Raw genomic sequence first — 11079 nt, forward strand, 5'->3', positions numbered from 1 at the left:
AACGAGAGAGAGCGAAACAGGCAGAGAGAGGTGAGGATGGGATGAGAGAGTGAGATGGAGAGGGAAGCAGATATCTTTCATTTCCTCTGGAGATGTATAGACTTAGTTTGATATGGACTTTTTTTTTTAAACCGCCACTGTTACAACATCCGCAATTCGGTGAGCATGCCCCCAAGACCCAAATCTCGTATTAGCCAAAGCGACGACGTCATTCATAAGAATTCATGAATAGGTAAGCACCGTTCAAAGAGATAAGGCGCAATTCCAACAACTCATAATTCAAAAGAATTTTCTCTTTTCCACTTTTCTGACGATTGAGCCTTTTTTCTTCTTTTTTTTCTCAATGGAAAAATGGTATTGAAAAATGTGCAGGGGTGCGCTCGATACTTTGTCTTCTTTTGTTGCCAGTCAATGTTTTAACTGATTTCTCAACAGTGAATTAAGTAAGCTGAAAGGCGTAGATTTTACAGCAGAAAAATGGAACCGAGCTCCACTCAGTTTCTATTGTCTCTACACACCGGAAATGTTTTTCCTTGTTGGCAATGAAGGACCTTTTTTGTGTCTCAGGCGGTTGAATTTTTAGAGATTCACCGACCGGAAAGAAGTCCGCAGACTTCTATCTCTCGTTTTCCTCATTGCGTTATTCTTTCATCAACAAAGAAAAGAAAAAAAACGGGGCCAAGACATCTCGACAAACAATTGCTGACCATTAGGCACTGATGGCAAGGAAGATGTTGTTTTTTTTTATCACAAAACAGCTGAGATATATAGATTGCGAGTGGACTTTCCCACGTTCAGTCCGTGACTAAGCTAATCAAAAACAACAAACGGGCGGAAGGAAAAGTTCCATAAAGCTGCGTATACGATCTCTTTTGCCCATCTGATTTCTATCCTTCATTTCTGTGTAACTAAAAACCCCAAACAAAGGCAAGATGACGGTTGTAAATACGTTTGTTATTTGTCTCTTATGATTTTTTATGAGACAGTACGTCATCGATCCGACTATATATTTTTCCAGCTGTAATATGTTTCTACAACCAAAGACGCGGCTGACAAACAACAATCACGACGTAGCCCAGGCGTTTAGCCTCAACGCATAAGGACAAAAATCCAAAACTATGGCCAACGCTTACCTCAAAAAAAGTAAAGTTTATCTCGGTTTACAATCACATTCAGGTGAACTCTTAGAAAAGGTAAAACGGCTATACTCGGACAAGAAAATCGTGAGAAATGTACTCGAGCCGATTTAGGGCAACCGACCTGCACACTATATAGTACCTATACGTCGGCGTCATAAAAAGAAATTCTGCATCTCATTAGCTAGATTTTAAAAAAAATCCCTCTTTCTGATTTTAGGATTCACGACACGAGGCGAAGCAAGAATGAAAGAGATATAGATTTCCTATATAAGGACGCATTTGGACATCGTACTTCTTATAACCTACTTGTCTGATAAGTGAACCAACCTGTTTCATACGTTTTTCCTTCAACAACTATCGAATTCAACTCTATTCGACATTATTTTGGTGACGGTTGATGAAAACGAATAGCCTGTTTTCTATTTCCACTGCTTCTGTTTAATAGCAAAATCAAGTTGTTCTTCTGGTTATTTATTCTTATATTTTTTTCAACAGACACGCGTAAAAGAGAATCAATTACACATTGCACCATCTCACTTCTCAAATATAAAATCTATTTGAAAAAGCCTACCACTTGACAAAAGTGATGCACCTAATGGGCAGCGTTTCCACGTCATCTCTTGTTATTAGGCTATTTAAAAATGTGCTATGTTGTCAATAACCTTAACACCAGTTTTGTAGAGATTCTTTACACCCGCGTACAACAGAGTACAGCACGCTTTACAAAAGAGGGCTTACACATTGTCGACCTGATCTCAAACAAACACAGTGTTCTGTTTCCAGAATGTACTTTGCGACCGAGTGTTTGCACAGCTGAACGACGAACTACTTGTACCGTGAAGAAAAACAAAATCTTACTCCGGCCATCGTGTAATTGCTTAAGTTGAAGGGGATTATTCGCTTGGAAAAGCAGATGTGATTAGTATTGGCTTTGCAGAAACGAATCCTTATATTTAAGACATTACTTTATTGCATTAGTTTATATTTATCTCTCGTCCGTATTTCCTGTAATTTTTGGGTGTGTTTTTTGTGTGTGTGTGTTGTCAAACCTGATGGTAGAACTGTCTTTTTTACTACATCTTTTGTTCGCTCGATTCTTATGGTAATTTGTTATTTCATTATAGCCAAGTATCGACTTTGTGTTTTTACCGACTAACAGTGTCCGTGAAAAGAAATCTTTCGTCGGCCAATAAAGTTGCGGTGTCATCCGGAATAGTCATCCGAATTCCTACGTTCGTGTTTCTTTCTCAAGCACTCTGAACATAGAACGACATCTAGTGAAGACAGTTTCTACTGGAGTCAAGATTCGAACCGAAAAATGCCGATAGTCTTCTGACGCAAATAAACAAAACAAAAGAGCTGGCAAAATTGAAATAAAACTGGTTATGATATTTAAGTTGTATTTAGTTCCACTAATAAATATAGATCGTTTATATAGTACCGTACATAACGGTAAAAAAAATAAATATTCGAAATCAATTGAGACTTGGGCAATATTAAGTTATGGTCCTCAAAGCAGATTTTAGCAAAAAACGAAAAGTGTACAGTTTCATACGATCACTCGATCACGTTCAAATAGAGCGCAGGATTTTTAATACAAGGTGAGCACAGTTCGAGTAATCGTTCGTTGACTGCTTTCATTGTGTTCCGCTGATTGGGTTGTGTTTGCCAGCAACTCAACATCAATTGATACGCATCGGGTGGTGTGGCCAGAGGACACTTGAATCGTAACATGTCCGACATCAAGTACTTTCATTAAACTGACAAAGTCAACTTGCTCAACTAATAATTACTTACCGGTAGTATGTGGCCTCCAGTGACTTGCTGGATAACCTGTGAATAGCAACGCATCATGTTTACAGTCGCAACGGTATATATGTTCTCAACATTTATACAGACTACTATAAACGTTATACGGGAGCTGAAAGCTAGAGGGTAATGCTTTACCTCTTGATTGGAATAGCCGTACCATGGCTGTTTGCCAAATGAGAAGATTTCCCAAAGCACCACGCCAAACGACCAAACATCCGATTCCGACGTGAATTTGCGATACATAATGCTCTCTGGAGGCATCCAGCGCACTGGAAGTAAAGTGTGCCCACCGACCTTGGAAAGCATATCAATTAGTTATTCTGACATATAGGCTACTGCTAACATTTTTCTTACGGCTTTGGTTGTAAGCACAACTTACCCGATAGTAATCGGAACTGTAAATATCTCTGGACATACCGAAATCGCCTATTTTCACTACGAGATTTTTACCCACTAGGCAATTGCGAGTCGCCAAGTCTCTGTGGACGTAGTGCTGTAAATCAACGAAAGAAACACATCAATACCCTTCGCCAGTTCATCCAGTACATTGAAGCAAGTGGCCCTGTGTGACGTATTGAAGGATTATTACCATGGACGCGAGATATTCCATCCCCTGTGAAATATCTCTAGCCATTTGAAGCAGAGTTAGCAAGCTAAGCTTCTCGGGTGGGTCAACGCTGCTGTCTTCGACAGGGTGAGCCGAAATATTGATGCACGTTGGATCGTGACGTGCTTCCAAAAGGTGGGCATCCGGCCCACGCATCCTGTCATCAGTAAGTAAGACATAGATACACGATAAATATTCATTTGACACTAGAAATCTCGGATAGCTGCTAGACGATGGCTATATATACACAAATTGATTTGAATTATTTAAAGCCATACCGTAAAAATTGGTTCAAGTCTCCATTTTCCATGTATTCGAATACCATCTTCCAAGGCTTTTCATCGACGCAAGCTCCGTGAAATTGGACGATGTTTTTGTGAGTCAAAGCTGCGAGCAGAACAGCTTCCCGGTCAAATTCCTTGATCGATTCATCTCCACAAAATTTGAGGATTTTTACCTGCGTGAAAAAATTATTGCTTTATTTTCAAAATGTTATTAACTAAAGAAAAAAGGGTCATAGAGAACTCTATTGAGTAATTACTTTTCCCAATGTCATAATATATTTTGTTTTTTGTTTTTTGCCATGTGGTAATACTTGTTTTTCTGAGAACCGAGCATAACATACTTACAGCAACAAGAAACTTCCCCGTTTCCGGGTTTTCCGGCGGACAGTACGTCGATAGGTGAACTTTTCCGAAAACACCTTCCCCCAAGTCCTTTAGTGAATGCAAACAAGACGACGCGATGACTTTGTACTCGGGTTTTCTATTCTGAACGAGTAGTGGCATTGAGACTTGGTCCCTATCTTCTTTCGAATCGTTAGTTGAAGACGAATGATGCGCTTCGTAGTGAGGATTTTCCGCCATTGTTGAGTGAACTGGTATCGTCTCTCTTCGGAAAACTGTCGCACTCGTTGGGCTGTTTTGCTCCGTCACATTGCGTCGCCTATAACAGTCCAGACGTTCATTCCATACTATTTAAGAACGATCGATGCGAGCGCAAATGAGATGGGTTGAACATTCTTCGTAAGCTACTTACCCCGAAAATAAATTCAGCAGATAAAACATTTTACTATGTTGTCCCATTTCGTGGTCAGGAAGAGGAATTTTCTTGCATAATCGAATTTTCATCCAGATAATTAGCAAAGAAATGATGGTCAGGCCCATGATAAAAGTGATGGTTGTCACGGCAATCCTTATCTGTAACGATTCATTTCTTTTTAGTTTTTGCTCTTAATTTATGAATCATTTTTTATTTTTCTTTACTGTGTGGGATTGATGTTCCCGAATATCCTCTCCTGAAGAAGGCGGCTCCTTGGATTTTACATTTGAATGGGACGCATTACTTGTTGGTGGAACGGGTAAGAAAGGTGGAGGTAAATGTGGTATTAAACCGGGTAGTCCAGTCTCAAAGTTCGTAAACTGCACCGAAAACGCGCTCTGCTGCTGGTGGAAGTGAACTACCACGGTTTGATTGGCAGAGCCATGCACATTGGAAACGGAAAGAGTGTAGTTGCCTTCTTTATCGAAACCAGTTGTTTCAAATGTCAAACAACCTGAGGAAGATATACAGTACACCGTTAGGAATTACAGTTGCGTATACATTAAAGAAACATTCGCATTCCTTTTCACCTCTCAACGGGCTATCCGACACGTCTGTAATATCGTTTGAATACAGGAGCTTCTCGTTGTTGAAGAACCATGTTCGATTCGGAGTTGGATAGCCTTTGATCTCGTAGTAGATACACCAGTGAAACTGCTGACGTTTTTCAAATTTCACGATAATCGGAGGCGCTTGGAAAAGAAACGTACAAAATAGTAATTAAAACTAAGTCAACCATTTTGCCATAGAAACCGTGAGTGCAAAAATATTTTTGGTTCGGTGCTTACAATTCACAACGAGGACAAAGTCACGGGAAACTCTGCCAACAACATTTTCCGCCGAACAGGTAATAATACCCATATCGTCTCCTTGAACGCTTTCTATTGCCAGCAATTGCTTCGATTCCATATCAGCAAGCTTAACTCTAGATAATAGGTGATCCGTGTCCCACGCAACCTATACATGTCAAAATGAGAAAACGAATGAAAGAGAAAAGCATTTTGCGTGACCTTTATATCTAGAGAGACTAAGAGCACTATAGTAGGCTAATGATATTAGTAACCTTGCTAGCTATAGGTAGATTATTTGAACATTGATACCTTCGGTGGCGGTTTGCCCACAGCCGCACATTCAACGGCGAAGGAATCTGTCTCGTTCAGTTGAATGTCACTCTTGTTCAAGAAGATTTCAGGGACATCTGTACAAAAATAGTAACCACTGTGAACCCCGATCTCCACAAAGTAGATAATAGAGGAATTACAGGGAAAAAAAACGAACGCGAATCATCGACAATTTGGCAAAACACGATTTATATCTCTACGTTGTATAAGCGCAATTCTGTTTTTCTGACAGAGATATTAATCTGCCAGGGACGAGCAACTAAAAAGCAGCAGGATAACGCATCTTTTTATCTACTTTATTTTGAGAATGCTAATGGACAGGATTAATCCATGCACAAGATGTACCAAAAACACTTACCACACTCGGTGAAAGCGAATTCTAGTAGAGGGTGAAGATTGCCATCAGAGTCATTACACGTAAGGTTTTGAAGGGAAAACGACACGATTCGAGGCCACCGTGACCCAAACGAAGTTTTAGGTTCAACAAAATTTCGGATGGTTTCCGGAATCCATTTATTTTCGCATGCGCAAACCAAGGAGTTTTTGTCAACATTTCTATAATGAAAATACAGACAAGTAGAACTCTTTCCTCATGCACTGCATTATACAGCGAAATCCTTTAAACCGAGTCAACTTACATTTCGGGGCTTTTTAGAGAACTAAATAATGTCCAAGGAATTACAGTCAGCTGGTTGTTCCGAAAATTTCTTGAACAACAAACAGTGAGACAATTGTACTAAATCCGTCGAAAAATTCGGAGAATAATCACACTGACTCAGCAGACTTACATTTTGTTCAAATGTGGATTCATTTCAAACGCGTCTGGACTGATATACTGAAGGCCACAATCAACGATTGCTCTAAACATTCGCGTTTCAAAATCAATTTTTAAAAAAGCAACGACGAAAAAAACTATATCTTAATAGTATTTGCTCACAGTTCTTTAAGTTGGCCGTAATGATGCAACGCCTTTTTCTCGAGAGACGTTAGGTTCATCTGGTTCTGAATGTATCTACAACATGATAGAAGAATCTTTTTAAAAACAGGCACATACCGATGTCACAGACTGAAGGCAGTCCGAAGTACATTGCGTTGCCTATACAACAGTTAATGGAACGCACAACGAAACGATGAAAAAGATATGTTTTCAAAGAATTCTGTCTCCATGACGGGCGATATAGATACTTCTAACAAATTATTTACAGAAAGCTTAAAATTACCCCTTTTCTTTCTAGAGATTATGTAAAATGGAAGAATTAAGTTTCCTAGGAAATAAATCCTGAGTGCAAACTTACATGGAAGTAACGTTTAGTCGCTCGGACAAATTCGCGTCATCGTTGAAAAAACGGGAAATAGAATCTGCTTCCTCGCAAGTAATTGACGTAGCCGTACACCAACAAAGTTTACAAGTTGTGTCGGATGTAACCATCAAGCAATTGATAAACATTACGAGCAACTGAATGACAAATCTACTAGATTTCATCTTGATTTGATGTTCTAGAGCAATTTTGCGGGAACGCGGTCTCCTCGAGACGACTGTATAACCACCGTTATCCTTGTCTCAGTGCAAGCGAATGATTGATCGACTAGCTTTATATGTTCCGGGTAGTGTATGACCGTATGTACCGACTGTGCTCTATTTCTACTGAACAAATGCCTCGAGACGCATCGAAGTGCACGTATATATAAGTTGAGCATGGAGGAGGCTCTCCACTTGTACTTGGCCGGAAGCTGAGATTCATCTGTCAAAGGAACCATGTTGCCTCTATGATTTTGAGTCGTATTTTTATAGGCTACAGGTTAAACTATTCGAGGAAGAGTCACTTGAGAAATAAAAAGCGAACTGACATACCATCATTTGGTGTTGGCACTTTGCTTCTATATAACTTTAATACGGACATGCAAACGAGCACATAGTCTACGTAGACTAATGATCAAAGTTTTAATATTTCGTTATAGAAAAAAGAAAATTTCTTTAAATTTTATAGTCGGATTCTTTCACGTTCGAAGAAACTGATACGAGAAATACGATTTAGGCAAATAATAAATTTAATTTCGCTCTTTTCTTTATTTAGGCTAATTTTTTTTGTTTAGAGACGCACCTTGTCTTTTTTTTACTTAAATACTTAATAAGTTATAAAGTGGCATGCGCATCACGGGGATTCATTTATACAAATGATTCAATCTAGTCCTGAATAAGCCAACATCAAAAGAAACGAGGAAAAGCGTAGATGTCTTTTGCATGAAACTATACCTTAGGCTACTATTCACAAAATTCTGTATCGAATTAAGTTTCAGCCAAAGCCTTGTCTGTATAGCTTAACCGAGAGAGACGCGCTTATTACATTCCATATACACGAACATTCTGTATAAATGAATGTGTGCGCATGTTGAACGAGTTCAAAATTGTCGGTGGCGGCTAAAACTTTTTGAATAGTTCCATCCTGAGTGTTAGAACTATTGACATCTCTCGTCAACAAGTGGGACTACAACAAGAAGAGCAAAAGATCAAACACAAACAGGAACGCAATTTTATAGTTTTATGAGTGGGTAAAGAGCAGAAAAGTTAGGAATGCTGTGAAATGCTAATAATAACTCCATACTCCATAATAACGAATAAAGTAAGCCACGTTGATTACACAAGCAGGAATTCCACAGGGGGATGCCATGATGGAACTATATATAAGCTTGTACTAGAGTACAAAGAACAAATTAATTAAAACTGAAAAATACGTAGTCTACATAGATTCACTAATTATACTATTAAAACGATCTCAGAACCAGTTTTAAGCTGGTCATATAAGATCGTCTTTTGTTATTAGACTATTATTCTTTTTTAAATAGGACGATGGAGTGATCAAAAATATAACGACGTCATTTTTTTGTGATTTTTTAAAAGAAAATTGTCGTCACATTTCATTAAACAAGCTCTTGAACGTATATAAAGTTCCCGATGTGTAGAACCTCTGAGCCATGTATATAAGCGATAAATTATACGTTTTGGTTGTGCACATAAGACAAGTTAGCTATAGCGCTAGCCATATATTAGGCTATAGACCTATATACATAGGATTTGTAAATAGCGTATACAGCAGTAGGGCCTTCATGAGTTCATGTACTAGTAAACACTAGCTGATTCTTTGCCTAAAGTTTATTACGTTCTCCGCGTTTGATTTCTGCGGTCATTTTCAATTATATCAGCCAGAATAATGCTGGAAGTTAATATGATTGGCACATTGAAAAAGTGAATAAAGCCTGCCCTGTTTCCATTGAACTGGATGTTAAAGAAACGATAGCTGAGACTATATGAAATTCTATCCCTCAGCATCGATCAAAGACCAAATGCGTCACGACGTCGACGACAATGCTTTTTTTGGCTTTATTGGATTATACAACTTATTAGGTGAAAATGGATAAAATAACGTTGGCATTGCACTAATTTAGACGAGAAAACCGTAGGCTAGTTCTCTGTATATGTTAAACTACGTCGTTACATTATGGCCTAGCATGTAAAAAAGAAATCTGAAAAAATCTGGAATCAACAAATAAAATTTTTTTTTTCTAAATTAAGTTATTATCTTATTGAATTAGTAGTTGTGAAAATCTCGTTTTGGTATAACTTTGTTAAAGTTTGTGTCTTTCGTTCGTAAAAGTAGATTTTTTTTTCCTTCAAAACTTAACGTCCACAAGAAAACAATTTGATATGGGTAGTTTCCCATATGTCTGTTTGCACATCATGAACGCTGATGTCTTTTTATTCCTATAGGAAGTTCTCTTTCTCGTAGTACATAAGCCTGTTCAACGAAAAGCCTTTGTTCTGTTGCGCTCATTGAGCGTAAACATAATATAAAGCAACAACCGTCTTAAACGAAATTTGTACAGATTTCTCCAGCCTATAAAGAATTTGAAGCAGTCAAAACGTATTGTTCTAGAACTGTTCTTGTTCTTCAACAGAACATTACCAGTTATTGTGTTCTTGTCGTTGCAATAATTTGTATACAGAAGCTTTTTTTACTAGCCTATTGAGAGCAAAATTGAACAATCGCAGAGATTGTTGTAGGCTATAGTTGTACTCTTTATTACGTATATGGCTAGTATGTAATATAGCCTAATAATGAGATTTACTTTACTTAAGCTAAAGCAAATTTTTTCTAGTAACCTGCAGTAAAACACGTGTTCGAGTAGATACATTTATGTAGGCTATAGGCTAATGCGATGGTCTTGATGCGCTCTTCAGCCGTCATTGGATCTGACAGATTGATCTGATACATGCCACTATAGGAGCATTCAACAACATTGAGTTTTCCAAACTGCCATAGTATCTACATACTTACATTGCTTGAAACTTGATTTTTTGGTAGCCGAGAGTAGTGATATCAAGAACACTTTCTAGCGTGTCTCTTGTTTTGCACACGATGAAATGATTGGCTTTGCAGTGACACGCTCCACAACTCGATTGATCGTAATCGACTTCATTTAAGTGATATTCTAATAAAGTGGGAGGTTCTTGAAGATGATGCATTTGTCTTGATATTGTTGCTATCGAGAGAACGATGAGATAGAAACCTAACCGAAGAAAAACAACTGCCATTGTTCCAAGCTTCAGTCACTTTCAAAAAAGAGAATCGCTATGATTTTTTTGGTTCTTTTCAATGTTTCACTAATGTCATTCCATCAAGTGTATCAACACATTGCTCTTCTAGTTGAATTTCTTTTGCTCTTTTCTTGCCCCAAATTTAAAACCAATAAATGGTGGGCTATAAAAATTACGGATCAGTGACCTTTCGACGAACACGTTGAGGATTAATGAATTGGAAGTGTATTGGGAAGTAGGTGGAAGCCAACTGAATGTCGAAAAGACAAAATGGGCTCCTATGTTTCTATATAGTATGCGGCCCCGAACTTGCGCACTAAGTTTCGCTTTATAAACTTGTGAAATGTCTGGTGTGATAGGCTCTATACATTGCTCTTTCGCCTCCTTTTTGTAATTAATTCTTGTACCAATATGTAGTGTTGTGAAAATGTTAGGATGCTGGCGGCATTAGGCTACTGAAATGACCAAAAAACTTTTTTGATTGCATGTGGATACGTTTTGCGCGTTTGGGCCGTGTATACTTTAGAAATAGCCTATAACTATCCAATAATAGCCTACGTCCAAAACTTTTAACGCTGCATGCGATTTAACGGGCAACGATTAAACTTTTAAAAGTAGCAAGTATAGCCTACGCCAACTTTCTTTAAAAATAGTTTTTGCAATTATATAAAATATGAACTTGTTGTACGGTTTCTGCACTAGCGC

At 38.2% G+C, this 11079-nt stretch overlaps 1 protein-coding gene across 2 annotated transcripts; it reads right to left on the minus strand.

Annotated features, from left to right (window-relative positions):
• Positions 1–2525: 2525 nt before the first annotated feature.
• On the minus strand, positions 2526–10608 carry LOC116918505 (BDNF/NT-3 growth factors receptor). Of its 2 annotated transcripts, none has more exons than XM_032924226.2 (17): positions 10115–10608; positions 6718–6792; positions 6569–6640; positions 6419–6487; positions 6139–6335; positions 5760–5857; positions 5448–5616; positions 5190–5351; positions 4824–5113; positions 4597–4757; positions 4188–4503; positions 3837–4015; positions 3541–3715; positions 3331–3444; positions 3087–3245; positions 2937–2972; positions 2526–2858 (listed from the first exon to the last, which is right to left on the minus strand). In XM_032924226.2, the coding sequence occupies exons 1-17, from the start codon at positions 10369–10371 to the stop codon at positions 2697–2699; spliced, it is 2691 nt and encodes an 896-aa protein (XP_032780117.1). In that variant the 5' UTR covers positions 10372–10608; the 3' UTR covers positions 2526–2696. The 2 variants fall into 2 exon arrangements, with proteins under 2 accessions (XP_032780117.1, XP_045026728.1); XM_045170793.1 differs by lacking the exon at positions 10115–10608 and adding an exon at positions 7076–7651.
• Between the last annotated feature and the right edge of the window lie 471 nt (positions 10609–11079).

This window comes from Daphnia magna, linkage group LG3 (assembly GCF_020631705.1).
Source record: "Daphnia magna isolate NIES linkage group LG3, ASM2063170v1.1, whole genome shotgun sequence".
Lineage (NCBI taxonomy): Eukaryota > Metazoa > Arthropoda > Branchiopoda > Diplostraca > Daphniidae > Daphnia > Daphnia magna.